Genomic DNA, 21,847 nt, shown 5'->3' with positions numbered 1-21,847 from the left:
TGTCTCATGAATAAATAAAATCTTAAAAAAAAAAAAAAAGATCATCAGATATTCTATTCAGTCCTCTGCTCACACAGTGCTTCCCCTAGAAAGCTTTTCATGATCTCACCAAGACTAAAGTGGTGCCCCTCCTATGCTCTCCAACAGCAAATTATGCTAATCTTCCTGGTAAAATTTGTCACTCTATATTGTCAATGCTCATTCATTGGCCTGTCTTCTCTTAAAGTCCTTGAGGACTGGTAACAATGGCCACTGGATGTCAGCACAATATCTAGCACCCAGGAGGTACTCAATAATTATTTGTTGAGTCAATGAGTTCTACCTCAATGGCAAAACGATAGCCTCCAACATTCTGAGACACACTAAAGTTTTGGCATATCAACACCATACACTATTTTCTCTTATGAGAGGGTCACAGACATAAATTTCATTTTGTAGTTTTCAAATTAAATTCTTTTTAAACTACATTGGAAGAGAACATGGTACTATACTTAAATTCTCTGGCTGAACTTTTACCCTAAAGAATGGACTTATCAAAAGACAGTGGACCCTACATTACACACTTTCAGCACAAGGTAACAAACCCCAAAATTCAGTGTAACCATAGCCTCTTTCTTTCATTCAGTTCTCCCACAAACTACATCTTTTAAAGAAATGGTATACATGGGGTCCATCTCAAATATCACGGGGTATAGACTTCCTTTCTCTGAGTTAACCTAAAGAAGCATGAAGAAGGGCATTCATATGAATATGAAGAAATGCCAGTTTGACATTAATCTTATACCAGATATTACAGAAAGCCTTCCTCCTGCTAGGCTGTCATTCAAAAAATTAAAATAAAGAAGGAAAGGAAAAAGATTTTAATAAAAACTTTTTAACAACTGAGTTCCCATTTGTCATTATTTATGCTAACCAAAATTTAAAAGAAAAAAAAAAGTGAGACAACTACAGTAGTTCCTAAATAAGTAACACACTGATACTATTTAGCAGAAAACGATAAACACTCACCACTGAAATCAGTGGATGACTTTGAAATCCAATTACACCCATCTTATAAAAGAACTGTAAATATTATAGTCACTTTCTGGCAGAAGTCGTAAATTAGAGTGCTATGGCTTGAAAGCGAACGTGTTTTATTAGACCTTATATAATACAGTAATCTCAAATCAGCTGAATCTGGGATGGGTAGTGATAAAGTTGGTGTGTTTATTCATGTGTGAATAAATTAAACATTAGCATTGCCACTTTTATACAGTCAAAATTATTATTAATAACCATTGAATAGCACATACTTTCAAAAGTTATCCTCATTTTCTATAGATGAAAGATTAATTTCTCATAGCCAAACAATAATATTTATTTTACCATATAACAAGCTACACTTTTGAATCATACCAGAAAAGCAAAATTCATTCAGTATGTTTATTTCAAAACCATCATAGGTTGGTTAAAGGGAATGAATATATTGAGATGTTGGATTATGCAACAAGAATAAACCATTCAGGGATGCCTGGGTGGCTCAGCGGTTGGGCGCCTGCCTTCAGCCCAGGGCATGATCCCAGAGACCAGGGATTGAGTACCACGTCTCTGGGCTCCCTGCGTGGAGTCTGCTTCTCCCTCTGCCTGTGTCTTTGCTTCTCTCTCTCTGTGGGTCTCTCATGAATAAATAAATAAAATCTTTTTTAAAAATTTTTTTAAAGAACAAACCATTCACTCTTTGATCTCCTCGTTAAGTATCAATGAAGAAAGGAGGATGATGGAGGAATAATCAGAAATGGGAAGGGAGAACCCCCAGTATTACACTAGATACTTTATGTATGTATCCTACCTGATTTATTCTTCACAACAACCTTAAGAAAATTGATACATGTGGACTCTGGGGTTTGTGGATACTCCACTAGTTGCCCAAAGCACATAGCAAGCTCAGAAAACAGGGTTCAAATCCAGACCAGACTAACTCCAAAACCCATCCAGTTTTTATACTGTAAAGTCAGTAGCCACTTCCCTTCTCTTTCTTCCCACCTAGAAGATCAATTATGTCAATATGATGTGATCACCAATAATGATAATAACACATTATGAACATCTACTGAGTCTGCCCTACATACCATACAGGACATGATATGCATTATTCCACCAAGTGCCAATAACAAAACTGAGTTGTACGTGAAAAACTGAAGCTCAAAAGTTGAGGGACCTGTCCAAGGTCACATAGCTACAAGTGGCAAGATGGGAAATCCCCAGTGGTCTGACACACACAGCCCACACCCTTAATCTATTCACTATATAATTCCGTATTAAAAACTCACTTCAGGGGATCCCTGGGTGGCTCAGGGGTTGACCACCTGCTGATCCTGGAGTCCCGGGATCGAGTCCCACATCAGGCTCCCTGCATGGAGCCTGCTTCTCCCTCTGCCTGTGTGTGTCTCTCTCTCTCCCTCTCTCTCTGTCTCTCATGAATAAATAAATAAATAAATGAATAAATAAATAAATAAAATATTTTTAAAAATAAAAATAAAAACTCAATTCAGCAGCCTCGAGTACCTTAACATCTTTACATCATCGAACTGATTTTATTGCTTTTTAATTTTGCAAATAAATCATTAAGAAAACACATAGAAAACAAAGATTCATTTTTCTGTAATCCCACTTGCTATATGCCTTGGGTTTGCTATACAAGCATAACCACATACAATCTCTTCATCTCCTTTTACAGTATTCCAGAATGAGAGTCACTATTCAGAATCATGACCCTCTATCAATACAAGAAATAATCGGTTATGTCCACTGCACTCTACTGTTTCTGAGAAGGAGGAAGTAAAATCTACTAGATATTTTAACAAGTGTTGGAATCAAAAGGAGTTTCACATCACTAAGTCTCGGTAAGCTAGGAAATCCAATTAACTGTAATACCCCATTTGGCGGCATTGTAGTTAATACAAATTTTACTGATTGTCGATCAAAATCTTGAATTTGCTTAAACATAAGGAATTTTTAAATTAATGTCTTTGGTTTCTTACTGAGATTCAAGTGCAATGAATTATTTAACACAAAACTGGAAGGGCTCCAACAGAGTCATTAGCATTAGTAAATATACAGTTAATGTGTTTTAGAACAAGACTTAATGGACTCCAGAACCTGCTACCTCTGTGATGGTTTGGGTCCCCACCGAACAACCTCCTTAAAAATGTACACCAACTCAACACACCTTGCTCTCACTCACATTCTCCTTGGCTTCAAACTTCATTTGCATCACTAAGTAAAAGTGAAACTGCAAATATCCAATACATGTAATAAGTAAAACCAGGATTAAATACTTTATAGTCACCATACACCATAACTTTATAGTCATTTGGGGAAAGATTTTGTATACCAATAGGAAATTTTAAGTAAAAGACAACAAAGAAAACGAGGCTAAATTTTTAATCTATATTTTCTCTTACTTGAACAAAGTTTGCATATTTTAGAGTGCACTTATATAATGATTTTTTAAAGGAAGGGATGGAAGGATGACTACAATACTCAAATGCACCCCAAGGGTTTATTTTAAGGAATTAAGTACCTTATGCTTAATTTCCATTAACACCTTCATTAACATGGATGACATGTTAAACAAGTGAAACAAAGGCTAGAAGGTTTCTTAGGGAATCTGAGGGGTTATTTTTAGTGCTTGTATGATTTTCCTCCTGAAAACAGTTACCTATATAAATGTAAGTTATAACGTTAGAAAAGAGCAGCTACCGTCTTCAGGTTGAAAGGGGTTTTCTATGGCCAACCCTAAAAGGCTAACAAACCCATTCCGCATAATAGAGTTGTCACCCTGTGATGGTCTGTGACATGGATTTATTCTTAAATATCCTAAACATTTCTCAGTCGGTTTTTATTTGTAGATCGGTTGGTTGGTTGAAAGACAATAGCTCCGGAGACGTAGCAAATGTAAGAAGTTCGGGAGACTTTTTCCTAAATGTTCCGAGAAGTTCACAGCGCGCATTTTATTTGCTGCAATGGAAAGACCCGGAGAGCTCGGGACGGAACTGCCAAATCTCGCTTTCGAGGACCCGAAGTACCGAACAAAAGGTCCCAAGGTAGCTGTCCCACTTCCCTTTAGCTTGGATGGGTTAAACAATACCAAGGCACGGCTCAACGTTTCACCAGTTTCCAAAGCTGAATTATTGACTAAACACCTCAGAGCAAAGCCTGCGCGCAAGAAAAAAAAAAAAAAAAAATAGCAAGTGACCTAGGCGGGCGCGCAGCCGGGAGCGCAGCGGGGCCCGGGGCGTCCCGTCGCCTGCCCGCCGCGGGCGCGAAAGCCCGAGCGCTAGGGGCGAGGAGAGGGGACCCAATCGGAGGCTTACGGTCCCCCCCAAACGGGCCCCCGGACCCGGAGGGAGAGGGCTGCGCCCCCTGCGCCCCCTGCGCCCCCTGCGCCCCGCCCCCGCCGCGGGTCCGAGCCCGGCTCGCCCCACCGCCCGCCCGCTCGCAGCGCACCCTCGGCCGCGGCCGCAGCGGAGGCGCCCGGAGCGCGGGGAGGAGGAGCCGGCGCCCGAGGCCACCGCCGGCGGCCCGGGGCTGCGCGCCACTCACCCAGGCGGCTGAAACTCTCCGACAAAGTTCTCCGCAACTTCTTCATCTTGCCGACCTTCTCGGCCGGCTGCGGCTCAATGAGGTCGCACATCTGGGCGACGCGGGGCTCCGCCAACTTCCCCAGACTGGTCCAGAGCGGAGCGCAGACAACGGCGAGGGCACGCGGCGAGGAGAAGGCGGCGCCTCCGCCCCCGCCCCCGCCCCCGCCTCCGCCTCCGCCTCCGCCTCCTCCTCGGGCTCGGGCTCGGGCTCGGGCTCCGGCTCGGGCGGCCGCGGGCTGCAGGCTCGGAGCGGGCCTGGGCCGCGGCCGGCCGGGCGGGGGCGTTCTACGTGGTGCCGGGGCCCCCGCGCCGCGCCGCCCGCCTCATTTTCCCTCCTTTGTAACCGAGAGCCGCGCGGTCGGAGGCCGGCAGTGGGGGCGGCGCGGCCGGGGGCGGGGCGGGGCGGGGCGGGGCCGGCCGGGAACGGGGTGCGGGAGGCGGGGGTCGCCGAGGGCGCGGGGCCCGGGCGGGGAGAAGTTCTCAGCCCCGACTTTCGGGCTTCGGCGAGAAAGAGCCGCGCGGCGCGGAGCCGCCGCCCGCAGCGCCCCGCCCCGCCCCTCCCGGGCAGGGGACAGGGGACCCCGAGCGCCGGACCCCAACGGGACCTCGGCCCGCGGCTCCGAGCCCGCGTCGGCGGCGGCTTCCCCGCCCGCCCCCTCCCCGCCCGGCTCGCGCCCCCGCGCGCCCCCTCCCCGCCCCCGCGCGCCCCCTCCCGGCCCCCCGGCCGCCCCGCCCCGCCCCGCCCCGCCCCGCCGCGCCCCGCCCGCCCGCGCGCTCCAGCTCCCGGCCGGCCGAGGGCCTCGAACGCGCAGGGCTGCGAGCCGACTGGGCGCTCGGGCTCACGGGCCCACGCCGCGGGGAGGCCCCCGCCCACAGGGCCGCTTGCGGGAGTGGTTTCCCCCTCGCCACGAACGCGCGTGGAATGAGCGAGGCGTTGGGGGGCGGGGGTGGCCGCCACCGCTGCCTCTGGGTCACGGGGATGGAAAGGCCTGGGGACCACTCGGGTTGGGCGGGGACTCCCCCCCCCCCCCAGTTTGCCAAGAAGGCTGTGAAGTGAAAGATGCAAAGGGAAAAGTGGGCCGTTTTTTTAAGGGGAGTCAAGCGCCAACGTCCAAGCGTCGACTGCAACCCCCCGAGGCAGGGCGGATGCGGCCTTCTTCGCCCCCGTGCCAGTCTGCGCGGCTGATGGGAACGTGCATGCAGCCAATTTCTGATATGAAAACCCAGGGCCATAGTCCATAGCAAACAGAAAGTCCTTCGTCCCCTCACCAATTTTAGAATATATTTCCAAACTGGAAGACTTAGAGGCCGAAAAGATTCTGACCTCCTCTTCCCCCACCTCAAAAAATAAATTTTAAAAAGGAGGGGGGTGGGGGTGAGAGAGGCTTTATGAAAATCCCAGAACAAACAGTTCAGGCAGCAAACACACCTCGTCTTCATTCTATTAAAACGTGGTGCAGCCACGGCTCCACGTTCAGTCTCCCAGGGGAGAGAGAAGGAAAATGGGGGAGGGCAGAATGTTGATTTGGGGCCAGCAAACTCCTTATGAATAGAAATTTAGTAATCTTGAGTCATCCGGCTGTGTAAGTAATAAGAGCTTGTGAGCGTGTGACAATGCTGTTTGGTTTAAAGGAAGTTTTGGGGAGTTTGTGTTTTGTTAAAAGATTTTTATCTTGAAACAAAAACTAGCCCCCTGCCTTCCTTAAATTGTGAGATAGAACACTTCGATTTGTTCTGCTTTGCACCGAGCACATTATAGGGTCTTGATAGATTGCTGCTGATAAAAGACAGGAAGTTAGGCCAAGTGGGCAGCAAAAAGGAGGGTGGGGAATTCATCAAGAAAGTCAGTATGAGTAAAAATGCAAGGATGTTGGGTCCTAGTGACCATATTTAGATATTACAGACAGCACCAAGTATGTCCTCAGACAGGAAAAAGTTTGACTTTTACCACTTCCTGGGGTTACTTAGGGAGAAAGTTATCAGCAGCTATGAATGAAAAGACAAAAAACAACCAATCGGAAGACTTAAGGATTCTATCTACAAGTCAACAAAGATGAAGAAAGTTATAAATTTAATAAACTTTGACTACTATATGTTTGTGGCTATCCTATTCACTCTGACAATAACTATTTCATATAGTAAATAAATACACATATACGGGGATCCCTGGGTGGCTCAGCAGTTTAGCGCCTGCCTTCCGGGCAGCGTGTGATCCTGGAGTACCAACCGGGATCAAGTCCCACATCAGGCTCCCTGTGTGGAACCTGCTTCTCCCTCTGCCTGTGTCTCTGCCTCTCCCTCTCTCTCTCTCTCTCATGAATAAATAAAAAAAATAAAAATAAATAAATACACATATAGACTCTCCATTCAACCTCCCTAGTATTTACTATTCCCAACTTTTTAAAAGGTCAACTTCTGCTTGAATAAATCATGGTATGTGCAAACAAAGATATACCACGTAAACATTTTTTAAATGAGATAAAGGAATATGTATTTATGTATAAATATGTCTAAGGTAAGTGAATAAAACACAACAAAAATATTAATCATTAACTCATTTGTGGGAGCAAATATATATATGTTTCTAGGTGCATAGAAAACTTCTCTAGAGACATGTGGGTGGTTCAGTGGTTGAGTGTCTTCCTTTGGCTCAGGGGTGATCCTGGAGTCCCGGGATCGAGTCCCACATTGGGCTCCTAGCAGGGAGCCTGCTTCTCCCTCTGCCTCTCCTTTGTGTCTCTCATGAATAAATAAATAAAATCTTTAAAAAGAAAAATAAAATAAAATTTCTCTAAAGGGGCAGGACCTGGGTGGCTCAGTGGTTGAATGTCTGCCTCTGGCACAGGGCATGATCCCAGAGTCCTGGGATCGAGTCCCGCATCAGGCTTCTAGAAGGGAGCCTGCTTCTCCCTTTGCCTATGTCTCTGCCTCTGTGTGTGTGTGTCTCGTGAATAAATAAAAATTAAAAAAAAAAACTTAAAAAAATTCTCCGAAAAAACACAGGGACACGGGTGGCTCAGCTCGTTAAGTATCTGACTCTTGATTTCGGCTCAGGCCATGATCTCAGGGTCATGGGATGGAGCCCTGTATAGGACTCCCCACTCAGCATGGAATCCCTTTGAGATTCTTTCTCTCTTCCTCTCCTGCCCTTCGCGCACATTCTCTCTTTTTGAAATAAATGAATAAAATCTTTAAGAAATAAATAAGTAAAAATTTAAAGAGAACCAAGAGTCATTAAGTATGGATACCCAGAATAGAATGTTCCCTTTACCCTTTATACCTTTAAGTATAATTTGAATGTTTTACCCAAAGAATGCATTACTTATAAATACTAATAACAATACTAACTTAAAACATAATAATATTTACTTCATTTTTACTATCCCACTCCAAAACTTCAGCTTTCCCACCTTCAAAAAAAAACTTCACCTAATTACAATAGCATACCTAATAGGAGAGACAGTAATGGACCAAATAAACCTTATCAAATATGAATAACCAACTTTCCATTATATGCTTAATAACTTCCTTTGTTGGTTATATGTTAAAAATGGTTAATTTTGCAAAAAACTGACACAAAGAAGGAAATGTTTAACTGGATGCTTTTAAAATGTGTACACTTATAGGATTCAACTCTTTACACAGTGATTTGTTTCACAATATGTCTTCATCCTAGATTGTAAGTTCACTGAGGGCAGGGACCCTAGATACAAAAGTACAATGTCTATTTCATAGTGGATGTAAATTAAATATCAAATGAGTATAGAATGTATTGCTGCCACTGAGAAGTGATGTGTTGTCCTCAGAAACAAAGATGACTATCCAGCATCTGTGTGGCATATGTATTTTCAGTAGGAGGATGGGTCTGTGCCAGTTCTCCATCTGAACTTCTGGTTCACAAGGTTATGGTTTTGGCCGGCCTGAATTAAAGGTGCAGTATCTGAGTACAAACAGATAAGCTTACCTAGAGACTGAACCCAGCATGAGTTGACCTTAATCAAACTCATCAATTAAAGCATGCATATGTATTGATTAGACATTGAGTAGTAGCAACAGTGGCTAAAGATGTACCACTAGCGGGTTCTAGATCCAACTCTAAGTGTTGTGTGGCCTTAGGTAACTAAGTGACATACCCACTTTCTTTTTTCTTTTTTAAAGATTGTATTTATTTATTCATAGAGACACCGGGGTGGGGGTGGTGGGGGCAGAGACACAGGCAGAGAGAGAAGCAGGCTCCATGCAGGGAGCCCGACGTGGGACTCGATCCTGGGTCTCCAGGATCACGCCCAGGGTTGCAGGTGGCGCTAAACAGCTGCGCCACTGGGGCTGCCCCACACCCACTTTCTTACCTATAAAATGACGGGCTTGAACAGCTGAACTCTAAAGTTATTCATAGCTGCCAAATTCTGATTTTAAGTTGAATGGTGAAATCTCTCCTCTCGCAGCTTACGTACTAAAAGGCAGACATATTAATGAGGAGTAATTAACATGTAAGTAAGATGGAAAAATACAATCAACAAAAATTATGTGAAATTTAAGATACATTATTTCTAGTTCTGTTATACATAAATCATGCTTTTATTATAAATGGATCTCATCCATATAAGAAAAAAAGCAGGCTAATATGCTAGCAGTAAATTTTAAGGTAATGAATCCTAATCCAAATAAGATGAAATACAGAGAATTTGATTAGAATCTAGAATCCAGCAAAAGCAGAAACAGATTCACTGACCCAAAACAGTATGAAAAGATATTATCAGTAAAAGAAAAAAAAAATCCATGAAACAAGGATGCCAAGTATGTGGGGAATAGAGTTGGAAAGTGAAGTTAAAGAGAGAAAATGTATGTTTATTAACGTAAAATTTTAGAATTTAGCCAAAGGGTAAATAATAAGACATATAAGCAGGTTGTAATTATTAAAGTGGTAGAAATTTACATAATTAAATATCTTCTTAGAAATCTAAACAGTCACCCTAGTTAATTATTTTTAGGATCAAATATTATTCTCCTTTTTTTAACATATCCAGCAGGAACTGAAATAGTACAAGGTTAAGTGACTTATACCAAGTTCCCAGTGAGTTATAGTGAAACCGGTACATGGAATCCAAAACTCTTGTCACCAACTTTTATGTTCCAATTGTTGGATAATATCTAGCCTTAGGTGTTCCTTTCTATTTCTTTCTCTATCTCTCTATCTATCTATTTCTCTTTTCTTTTTACATAGAGCAAATTAAAATAAAAATGGGGAGGGAAATGGAAGTTTGCAGAAACCAGTGTATTCACACTCAGGTAAGTGGAGCCCCCCATCTTCCCTTTTCCCTATTCTGTCAGCCATCCATTGCCTAGTGACTCCTAATTTCAACCCTTTTTACATTTTCAGAATCACTCACTGTTGCCACAAACCTCCAAGCCTGTGCAGAAATAAGACCTATATTTGTCTGATTATCTGGTTGTCTATATTTGTTCATCATATATTCAAGAGACCTAGGGACCTAAGTAATTGATCTACTTACAAATGGCCGTAGTAAGAACAAAGAAGCTGCCCAAACATCCAAAAAACGTCAAGTATAAGTTAGCTCTGAACAGTTTTGAAGAAAATAAACTACCAGCATTGAAATACTGGTAAATTGCCCTGTCCTATTAAACCATGCTTAATGGGATGCTCAGCGGTTGAGTGTCTGCCTTCGGCTCAGGGCGTGATCCTGGGGTCCCCGGATCGAGTCCCACATCAGGCTCCTTGCAGGAAGCCTGCTTCTCCCTCTGCCTGTGACTCTGCATCTCTCTCTGTGTCTCTCATGAATAAATAAATGAAATCTTTAAAAAATTAAAATAAACCATGCTTAAATAAATATTAATGTTACTTCATTCCTGTTTTCTATTATTATATATTTTGCACAATGTAAGTCCATATAAGAAAATATCAACCACCATTTCTAAGATACAAGTCATTTAATAAGGCCCTTCGATGTTTGTGCGTGTGATACAGATGTGTCATTAAGGGTCCCCATTTATGACTGTCATCAATTTCAATGCATCATGTTCCATATCCATCAGAAATAAATTTCAGGGACTAGTCCTGTAATTGAACTCCAGATATGGATGTGAAAGTGGTCAGAAGCTAATGTTTTAGGGAATCAAAACCTTATGCCTTTGGTCAGTCCAGAAAAGTCCTGTTAGGAGCAATTAAGTTCAGAAATGCAGCTCTTTTATCAAAAGCATCCTAATCTTTCTTTCCAAGGCCCATGACAGTTCATCTGCATTCATATGCTTATTCTAATCAAGTGCTTATAAGCCAGAAAAAGTGTCCATAGGATAATTATATTGATGGTATTATCAGACATATCACATTCCCTAGCTAAACTATTTATTTATTTATTTATTTATTTATTTATTTATTTATTTATTTTAAGATTTTATTTATTCATGAGAGACACATAGAGAAAGAGAGGCAGAGACACAAGCAGGCTCCATGCAGGGAGCCCGACATGGGACTCCATCCCAGGTCTCCAGGATCATACCCTGTGCTGCAGGTGGCGCCAAACCGCTGCGCCACTGGGGCTGCCCTATTTATTATTTTTAAATGTAATTAAAATACTTATGGTTTTATAATGGGCCATAAATTCATTATCTCATTTTAACCTATACTACTCTAAGAGACATTATCATTATCACTATGTTACACAGGAAAATGGGCCTAGAGATACCAAGAGACCACCCCCAAAATCATTACATAGCTTTCAGTTTTACAGATTGAGACAGAGTTTGGTTACCAAAAACTTTTCTTTTATAAAACATTTTTGGGGGGATCCCTGGGTGGCGCAGCGGTTTGGCGCCTGCCTTTGGCCCAGGGCGCGATCCTGGAGCCCCGGGATCGAATCCCACGTTGGGCTCCCGGTGCATGGAGCCTGCAGCTCCCTCTGCCTGTGTCTCTGCTTCTGTGTGTGTGTGTGACTATCGTAGATTAAAATAAATAAAGATTAAAAAAAAAAAACATTTTTGGGGATGCCCAGGGGGCTCAACGGTTGAGCGTCTGCCTTCAGCTCAGGGCGTGATCCCGGGATTCGGGATCAAGTCCTACATCGGCCTCCTTGCATGGAGCCCGCTTCTCCCTCTGCTTGTGTTTCTGCCTCTCTGTGTTTCTCATATATAAGTAAATAAAATCTTCTATATATATATATATATATATATATATATATATATATATATAGAACATTTTTGTAGCATGATATATGACATTTTCTTCTTCCTTTGCTATACTTTGGGTAAAATTAGGGTTGTCCTTATTGTATAGAAAGGAGCTTTTCTGAAGCAGAGAAAGTTCAAGAAACTGGCCAAACTCAAGAAGGTTAAAGGATGGATCAAAGCTCCTAAATCCCAATGTTGTATTTTGTTGTTTCCTACCTTGCGGGAAATATTAAAAGTATGGTACTGGAAGATAATACAACTGACTTTGAAAAAGAGGCTCCTTTCTACTCTAATTGGTGTTTGTAAAAGAACTAAACATTCCAAAACTATCACTTGTGCCATTACAGCATGTGTCAGAGTAATGGATTAATAAAATGCAATTTGGTTATAACTAATATTTAATACAAAATTCCTCACCTATGAGAATAGTCATATTAGGGTTATTTGGTGTCTTATTCTGTTTGGGCTGCTATAAATGGAATGCCATACACTGGGTGGCTCTTAAACAACAGAAGTTTATTTCCCACAATTCTGGAGGCTGAAAGCCTGAGATCAGGAAGCCAGCATGATGGATGTCAGGTGAGAACTCTCTTCCAGACTGGAGATGGTCAACTTCTCACCGTGCTCTCACATTGCAGAAGGGGTGAGGAAGCTCCCTGGGACATCTTTTAGGGCACTAATCTCATTCATGAGAGCTTCCTCCTCATAACCTAGTCATCTCCCAAAGATCCTCCAAATACCATCACATTGCGGATTAAATTTCAACATATGAATTGGGGAGGACACAAACAATCTATAGCACTGGGGAAGCATTTTCAAAGGATCATTCTAGAACATCCTAGGCAGGGACTGGGGAGGCAAGAGGAGGAGGAGGCACGTATAGATTGAAAAAACCTCCAACATGATTCTGGTACAACCCCCACCAAGTAAGAATCATTGATTTAGTCCCTTAGATAACAACATGATGGTAGTTATTTGATGAAAATCAGATAAAGAAGGCCACATAGAAATATTTATGGAGGGCAGCCCCGGTGGCGCAGCTGTTTAGCGCCGCCTGCAGCCCAGGGCCTGATCCTGGTGACCCTGGATCGAGTCCCACGTCACGCTCCCTGCACGGAGCCTGCTTCGCCCTCTGCCTGTGTCTCTGCCTCTCTCTCTGTAGTGTCTCTATGAATAAATAAATAAATAATCTTTAAAAAAAAAGAGAGAGAAATATTTATGGAGCATAAAAGACAGTAAGGTTGGAGAGATAACATCCTAGGTGTGTTTCAAATGGCAAAAAAGAAAACAGAGTTAGAAACCAGAAGATATTCTCAGTTCCAGAAACTTCTGTAATGACCTATATAGCATCACAAATCCTTTGCTTTCTCAGCTATAAATGAGAAATAGACAATTACCATGGTCATTCCCACCTACAAAATTAAGAAATCATCATCTTTTCCTAATCAAGTATATTTAATTTCTTCTAACTACAAACCAAGAAAACAGAAATTGGCCAATAGACTTAAACAGAAAGGATTGAGAGAATCGGTTTCCAGTACTATCTCTATTTTCTTATCATAAGCAAGTAATTTCACTTGTCTTCACTTGGATAATTATCAAATGCTGCTTTTTTAATTTTTTATTTTGTTTTCAAGTTTTTGTTATTTTTAAAAAGATTTTATTTATTAATGAGAGACAGAGAGAGGGAGAGGGAGAGAGAGAGAGGCAGAGACACAGGCAGAGGAGGAGTAGGCTCCATGCAGGGAGCCCGATGTGGGACTCATCCCGGGACTCCAGGATCACGCCCTGAACCACTGAGCCACCCAGGGATCCCCTCAAGTTTTTGCTTAAATTTAAGTTAGTTAACATACAGTGTAATACTAGTTTCAGGTGTACAATATAGTGATTCATCAGTTCCATACGTCACCCAGTGCTCATCATGACAAGTGAGCTCCTTGATCCCCATCACTTATTTCACCCATCCCCCACCCACCTCCCCTCTGGTAACCATCAGTTTGTTCTCTATAGTTAAGAGTCTGTTTCTTGGTCAAATGCATTTTGACACCTACTACGTCCCAGACACCGTGCTAAGAGCCAATACACTGCAGTGGAGCACAGTCATAGCCCCTGCCTGCAGAGCTTAACAAGAAAGTGAGGGAAAATAAAAGGTAACCCATTTTAAAATAGAGGAAGAACTGGGTGCTCTCAGTACCATGCAGCAGGGAGATTTCTCCTTAATCTGATGGTCAGAGATGTCCACCTTGAGGAATCCCAGCTAAACTGACACCTGAAAGAGCCATAGAAGTAGTTAGGTGGCAAGCAGGAGTTCCTGGCAGAGGAAAAAGCACTTGGGCCTGATGGCAAAGGAAGAACATTGTGCATTCAAAAAACTGAAAGGTGTCTGAGTGTAGAATGGATATGAAATAGTCTGGTGAATTTGACAAAGACCAAAAAGTAGACACTTTAGTGATCATATAGTAAAGGCTGGGTATGCTTTAATTACTATTAGAAATGTTAGACAACACTCATGGTACTTTCTGTTCCTTTTAGCAACCGATAAAATCATAGTGAATGGATTTTTTGTTGTTAAAAAAAATAAATAATGAGGGACACCTGGGTGGCTTAGCAGTTGCGCATCTGCCTTTGGCTTTCAGGGAGTGATCCCATGGTCCTGGGATCGAGTCCCACATCGGGCTCCCTGCATGGGGCCTGTTTCTCCCTTTGCCTCTGTCTCTGCCTCTCTCTTTCTGTATCTGTCATGAATAAATAAATAAAATAAAATAAATACACTGCATATTTATATGTATATATAAAAATACACTGGGCCCAACTCAGGTCTTAAACTCATGACTCTGAGATCGAGATCTGAACTGAGATCAAAAGTTGGACACTTAACTGATTGAACCATGAATGGTTTAAATGGCTTTTTTAAAGCAAAAATCCAGAAACACACGGATAATAAAAGAAGAAACTGCACCAAAATAATTTTGGAAGTTGAAAAATCATAATTGAGTAGTAACTGATTTGGCAGCCCCAAGAAAGCTGAATCCTAAGCCAGCAGTTGGCAAGGCTGAGAGGCAACCTACTGAGGTGTATAACTATCAAGATACCTACCTTTCTTTCCTCACTTTCTTCCATGGCTCTGACCAACTGATTGCCCTACAGTGAAGCCCACAGTTGACAGGCCCGAGCGTGTAAATTGAGTTTGCCTAAAACTTTTTAGTGCCTGTCTCCTAGATATGGGCAGACAGCCAAAAATCTCCAGACAGCTGATGGAATATTCTAAGAAAGAGGCCAAAACTAACATAGAAAAGCAACCAGGAAAAAGTAAAGACTATGCAGGAGGAGGAAAAACCCTATTATTAATATCTGCAAAGATTCACAGATAGTGAAATATTATAAGATACTGCAGTCATTAGACAAGAACTGGATGCTACAAATATTTCTTTGGGTTTTGTTAAGATTGTTAAGTAAATAAGATTTACTTATTTATTTTAGAGACAGGGGAGAAGGGGCAGGAGGAGAGGGAGAGCAGCAGACTCCCCACTGTGCATTGAATCAGACTTGGTGCTCAATCTCACAACCCTGAGATCATAACCTGAGCCAAAAATCAAGAGTTGGGGGCTAAGCCACCCAGGCAATCCTGGATGTTATAAACGTTTTTAAAAGTAGCAGCCAGAAGGCAAAATTAATTCTTTGATATTAAAAATATCATAGTATAAAGGAAAACTTCAAGTGAAGGCTTAAAATGTAAAGATGAGGAACTCTCCAGGAAATGAAACAAAAGGATGGAAAGACAAGAAGAGATTTTTTTTTTTTTTTTTTTAATGAGGAAGGTACAAACTAGTCCTGGAAGCTCAATATCTAAATAATGGAAGTTCTTGAAAGAAAGAATGGAGAAAATGGAGAGGGGAAATTATCAAGGAAACAACAATTTGAGAAAATTTCCTGGAATGAAAGGATATGACTTCCCAAATTGAAACAGCCTATTGAGCTCCTAAGCCAATGGATGAAAACAAACCTACACGGAGACACATCATTATGAAATTGCAAAACCTATTGCAGACATATAGAACATTCAAAAAACTTCCAGAAAAGAAAAACAGGATCTAAAAATAATTAAGGACTAGAATGACTTAGACTTCTCAACAACCACACTGGGCACTAGAAAATAGTAGAAGAAAGTAACTTGTAATGTAGAGTTCCCCAGCCAAATTATTAATTAATTGGGAAGGTATAATATATATTTTGCAGATATGAAAGCTCAAAAAAATGTTAATTCATGGGTTCATATCTCAAGTTATCAGAGGATTTGTTCAACCAAAATAAGAGAAAATAGAATCCAGGAAATTAGATTCCAATGCATGAGAAAGACGGACTGATGCTGAAAGGAAAATCTAAGACCACAGCTCTAAAGGAAACTTAAAGTTCAACCCATCTGGTGGACTGGAGCAGGGCAGAGGCCCCAGAAGAAAGATCATTGAGAAAATGATGTGGATAAAATAACTGGCATTTAAGGCTTGTTGAGGAAAAATTTACAAAACTGAGGGTGTGGGCAGTTTGGGGATGTAGTAATGATAAATATGTGAAAAATGCATAAATCAGTCTGCCCAGAGGTAAGCACAGGAATTTGAGTGTCCAGACACATGACGCAATGCACCCACCAGTGAATATAAATGTGGTATATCTAGTACCAACACTAAGCTGGATTTCCCCAGCAGGGAAAGGGTTCATTCAGGGGTCTGGTGAGAGAATGAGCAAAAGGCTAGGAGTGATCTGGGGATCTGATTGTGATTAAAGCATAAAGTCAGCATGGTATAGAGTCCACCTAGCATGGGTTCAAGCATGCTCTGTATTTGAAATTCCTATTGACTCTAAGAAGTCAAGGCCTACACAAGTCTTCTCTTGGTTGCCCAGATATGTGGGAGATAAGAAAAGAGGGGTGGAGATTAAAAACTATCCACAAACATCAAAATGGAGTCAAGCCTCTTATTACAAAGTTATTGGGGTGGGGGATGGGAGGACGCAGTAATTAACTCAAGAAAAAAAATTATACAGGAAAAGGTAAATATTCATAGCTTAGTATATACACTATGATTTACAAAGCCCTATCAGTGCAAACACTAAATGCAGTAAAATTAAGTTATAGTCACATTGAGAAGATGAGGAATGGAAAGTGTTCATGTATGTAGTAAGTATTGTAGGGGCTTGTGAAAATAAGCTGAATCTTCAACTTCTAGAGTTGAAAGTCACCTAATGTTTTTAAATGGCAATATAAACATATTCTTTAGAGATATGGAACTGATTCCAAAGGAGTCAGATAAAATAATTGATAGTGGTTGCCTCTTGGGAGCTGAAGCATAGGAATGATGTACACTAATGTGAGAGAGGGTATGTTGGAAGACTGCTGTTTTTGTTTGTAACAAGTATATGTGTATAACTTTTTGAACATACATAATTAATTTTATATATATAATGAAAAAAATACAAATACAATAATGAACATACATAATTAAATAACTGCCAAATTTGACTTTATTCTTAAAGACAATGGGGAGCTATGTATCACCTTGTAGCTCTAAGCAATGAGGCTCTGGGCATGATACTGAGATTGAATTTGCATTTTATTAGGATTACTCTAGTTATTTTGTAAAGAATTAGAGAGAGAAAAGAATGGATACAGAGATGTCTATTAGGAAGCTCAGTCCAGCCAGAATCTAGACAGAAATTGATGTTGGCCTAGATTCAGGTATAGCAACACGAGTAGGTAAAAGACAGATTTGTAAGTACTTTGTGATTGACTAGACTATGATCTAGAGGAGGAAAAACTCTAGACTGATACTGCATTTTCTGGTTTGAACAAGGAGTGGGTGCGTGGAGCATTCATTAAGGTAGGACACCCATGGGTACCTGGGTGGCTCAGCGGTTGAGCGTCTGCCTTCTGCTCAGGCTTGATCCTGGAGTCCCGGGATCGAGTCCCACATCGGGCTCCCTGCATGGAGCCTGCTTCTCCCTCTGCTGTGTCTCTGCCTCTCTCTGTGTCCCTCGTGAATAAATAAATAAAATCTTAAAAAAGATACGACACTCATAAGAGGACCTGGCTTGGAGGAAATAGAACTATTTTGGTATTGGATATGCAAGCAGAATGGCCATAAGGGCACTGCAGATATGGACCTAGAGCTCAGGAGTGAAAATTGGGCTGGAGATGTAGATTTGGAATCAGCAGCACAGAAATGACCATTGAAATCCTAGGAGTGAGTGAGATTGCTCAGGGAATAGGTGTAAAGTAACCAGCATCAAAAGCAGAGCCTGAAGGAATATAAACAAGGGGATAGGAAAAGGAGTCAGCAAAGGGAAGTGAGAGAGAGCAAGCAGAGAAGCAGTAGGAAGGCCTATGTACTATGGAAGTTGGATAAAAATTTGACAGTGTCCAACGGAGTTAAAAGGGTGGCTGAGTTAAAAAATCGGAACACATGTGCTGGAGAGGCAAAGGAAAAGTAGTGTTAGTAACCTTGACAAGAGTCATGTCTCTGGAGCAGTGGGATAGGTTGAGGGATGCATGTGAGTTAATGCATTCATTTTAATCTGTATTTAACAGATAATAATGGGAAATTCTCTTGAGTCCTTATTACGGGCCAGATACTATACTAGGTACCTTATATACTTTATCTCAGTTAATCCTCAAGACAAAACAATATCATTTCTATGAAATAGATGCTATTATTAACATCCTCATTTTTCAGATGAGGAAGCTAAAAGCTTAAAGTTAAGTAATTACTCAGTGTAATAGAGATAGTGAGCAGGCAGGCTGGGATCTGATCTCAAGAGGTTTAACTCCAGAATGTACACCCGTAAACATTATACTATACCCTCTAAATGATCTACCGTAAATAACACCATTCACTCACACTTTCAACAAACCTGCTGTGTGCCAGGCACTACTCGAGGTGCTAGTGATCCAACACTGTACAAAGCAATGCCCCTGACCTCATGGAACTTAACCTTCTATTGGCAGAAAGAGTAAACACACTTCAAAATGCATGCATATTTTCAGAACTTAGTGTAATGAACACTAAGGAAGCAGGATACATTGCAGGAGAGAAGCTAGAGAAAAGAGCTATTTTAGATCATAAGTCTTCCTGAGATGACATTTTGGCAAAAACTTGAATAAATTCATCGACTAAGCCATGAGAAGATGCATTCCAGGCTGCAGGAGGAGGAAGTGCCACCATGTGAGGTAGGGCAAAGGCAGGAGTGGGTGCAGGAAGATCAAGGGGAAATCAGTAAGCGAGGTGAGGCTATATCATGTTCAGCCTCTTAGGTAAGAGTTTAGTTTAGTTTGTTCTTTGAGTGATGGGAAGTCTTGGGAGGATTTTGAGCAGGACAGTGATAAACTCTGACTCACATTTTATTAGCTTGCAACAGAGCCCAGACTTTGAATCCTGTGCCCATCATCCTTTCCATTATTCTCTAGAATTGAGATACCGTGTGGCTACCAAGCACTTGAAATGCACCTGGTCCAAATTGATATGTATCCTAAGTGTTAAACACACACCAGATTTCAAAGACTTGGTGCCAACAAAAGAATGAAATCTCTTAAATAATTGCTTATATTCATTATATGTTGAAATGATAATATTTTAGGTATATGAAGTTAAATAAAATATAATATCCAGATTAATTTCACCTATTTATTTTACCTTTTAAAAAATATAAGTACTAGAAAATTTAAAATTTCATACATGGTTTGTGTTATATTTTTATTAGACAGCTCTGGTCTAGACAATTTCCCTTCTGCTCTCAGCTTCATGATGCAATGAAGACAAATGAAATAACTTGTGTGGGGCATTTTGAGTTTTCTTAAGAAAACATATTATATAACAACAAGATAAATTATTGAGGATGATAGCCAGCCAAAAAATGTACCGTTCTTTATAGGCCAAAGATAATGTTACTGACTTGGTTGTGGTTTTGTGTTGTTTTTCCAACAGCAGTGATGAGTTTGCACAAAGTCATCCGTAATGTTTCTCTCCCCACCCATTCCACCCCCTCCCTATGCTCCCTTAAGACCAAAACACCATCTTTTTAAAATACCTGGCACAGGTTAAGAACGCAGTTCTCCAGCCAAGAAAATTTTTCTCTGTGCAAAGCATTCAGTCCTATATAGGTTTGAACCTCAGCCTATTTAATGTGAAATTCTAATTGTTCTACTCAGGCAAGCAGCTTCCAAAATGTCAGTAATTATATCTATAATCGTAGTTATAGAATGCGCTTGGTTCTCTTATAATTAACTCGAAATACGGTCAATTGGAACTTACTTTCAGGGAAAAAATTTACACAGAAGCTTTGACCAAGATACATGCTTTTCTTTGTGAATTTGATTCTGTGAAAAGTCACACAATGGTATAAATTAAACCATATTTTGATATACATATGGTAACATTAAAAATATTATTATAAAACATTGGATTTACTGGGGATGATATAACCCTATTTCTCTACCCCAGATCTAGAATCCCCGTAAGAAAACAGAAGCAGGGGCAGCCCTGGTGGCTCTGCGGTTTAGTGCTGCCTTCAGCCCAGGATCCTGGAGACCTGGGATCGAATCTCACATCAGGCTCCCTGCATGGAGCCTGCTTCTCTCTCTGCCTCTCTCTCTGTGTGTCTCTCATGAATAAATAAATAAAATCTTAAAAAAAAAGAAAAAAAAAAGAAAAAAAAACAAAAGCATTAGATGGACCCTCCTTCATCTCTGGTTGCTCACTTCTGCTCCCACCTCCTTGTTTTCCCCTGACAGGTAGGTGACAGGCCTTTGCTCCCAATTTTCAGTCTCTACTGTTGTGCTCTGGATTCAGTATCCTTCTCAAGGACTTCACTGCTTTGCTTAACCTTCCTCTCCTGCATGTCACTATCTCCTACCTACTGGATCATCTCCATCAGCAACAAACAGCTTTAAAATCTCTCATCTTTAAAGACACATAAACATACATACCTCCCTTGTCCCCACATCTCCTTCCCTAAGCTTTAAAGCTTCTCTACTCCCCTTCACAGCAAAATCTTTCCAAAGTGTTGCCCATAACTCTGTTTCCATTTCTTCATCTCCCATTCACTCTTCAATGCACTAGTTAGGTTTCTTTCCCCTGCTGAAATCACTCTTGTCAAGGGCAAGCTAAGACCTCCATGGAACCAAATGCAGAAGATTTCTCTGTCCTCTCTTACAGTGCTGAGTACAGGTGGTACAGTTGGCCACCCCCTCCTTGAAACACTCTGGACTTCCATGATGCTGTACTCTGGTTTCCCACCTGTCCAATTGGCTACTCATTCTCAATTTCCTTTCCAGCCCCTTTGTTTTCATCAGAACTTTAAATGTTGAGGACCCTCTGATTCCTTGGCCTCTTAATCTACTCTCTCTGGAGATCCTTTCAATCTTTCCCATAGCTTTAAATGCCACTGAATTGCTGATAATTCCCAAATGTATACCTCAAATGTAACTTCCAGATTCATATATCCATATAGTTGAGTCTCAAACTTAACATGTCTACAAATAAAATATTGGTGTATTCTTCTCATAGTAAAAGTAATAAGAATAGTAAAAAGAAGACCAAAAAGGAGGAGAAGGAAAGGGTAAAAAGGAAGAAAGAAAGAATGGACAGAAGGAAAGAAGAAAAGAAGGAAGGAAGGATTACATTTTGCTCTAAACAAAAATCAGGATACCCTTTCTTTCTCATACTTAATCGTATTTATAATATGACTAACTATATTTAATCCATCAGCAAACTGTGTCTAGCCTATCTCCAAAATATCTGAGTCTTCTGCTCTTCATTCTCCACCACTACTACTCTAGGTCAGAGCATCATTAGCTCTCACTTGGACTATTGCTATATCCTCCTAACTGACCTCCCTGTCTCTCCTCTGGCGCCTGCCCAATTCATTTTCAGAACAGCCAAAGAGATCTTTTAAAACCAAGGAAGTTCATGTCACTCTCCTGACTCTTCTGTTTAAACTGTTCAATGGGGGATCCCTGGGTGGCGCAGCGGTTTGGCGCCTGCCTTTGG

General features: G+C 41.4%; 1 protein-coding gene across 10 annotated transcripts in view; it reads right to left on the bottom strand.

The window, feature by feature from the left end:
* CDK14 (cyclin dependent kinase 14) overlaps nucleotides 1-21,847 on the bottom strand; it is a 722,239-nt gene that overhangs the window by 563,255 nt on the left and 137,137 nt on the right. For 7 of the 10 annotated variants that reach the window (XR_005369364.1, XM_038556753.1, XM_038556757.1 and 4 more), the window contains exon 1: nucleotides 4,585-4,772. The exons of 1 other annotated variant lie outside the window; for it this stretch is intronic. Coding sequence is in view for 7 of the 9 variants with exons in the window: in XM_038556753.1 (XP_038412681.1) it covers nucleotides 4,585-4,675 (91 nt within the window). In the remaining 2 variants the exon portion in view is untranslated. Of the gene's footprint in view, nucleotides 1-4,584; nucleotides 4,774-8,974; nucleotides 9,079-21,847 lie in introns of those variants that run through there. 2 more of the 10 variants (XM_038556759.1, XM_038556762.1) reach the window with 2 other exon arrangements.

The sequence above is a fragment of the Canis lupus genome, chromosome 14, assembly GCF_011100685.1.
Source record: "Canis lupus familiaris isolate Mischka breed German Shepherd chromosome 14, alternate assembly UU_Cfam_GSD_1.0, whole genome shotgun sequence".
NCBI lineage: Eukaryota > Metazoa > Chordata > Mammalia > Carnivora > Canidae > Canis > Canis lupus.
Note: the sequence above shows the minus strand (reverse complement) of the source record. Positions and strands in the feature narration are given on the sequence as shown.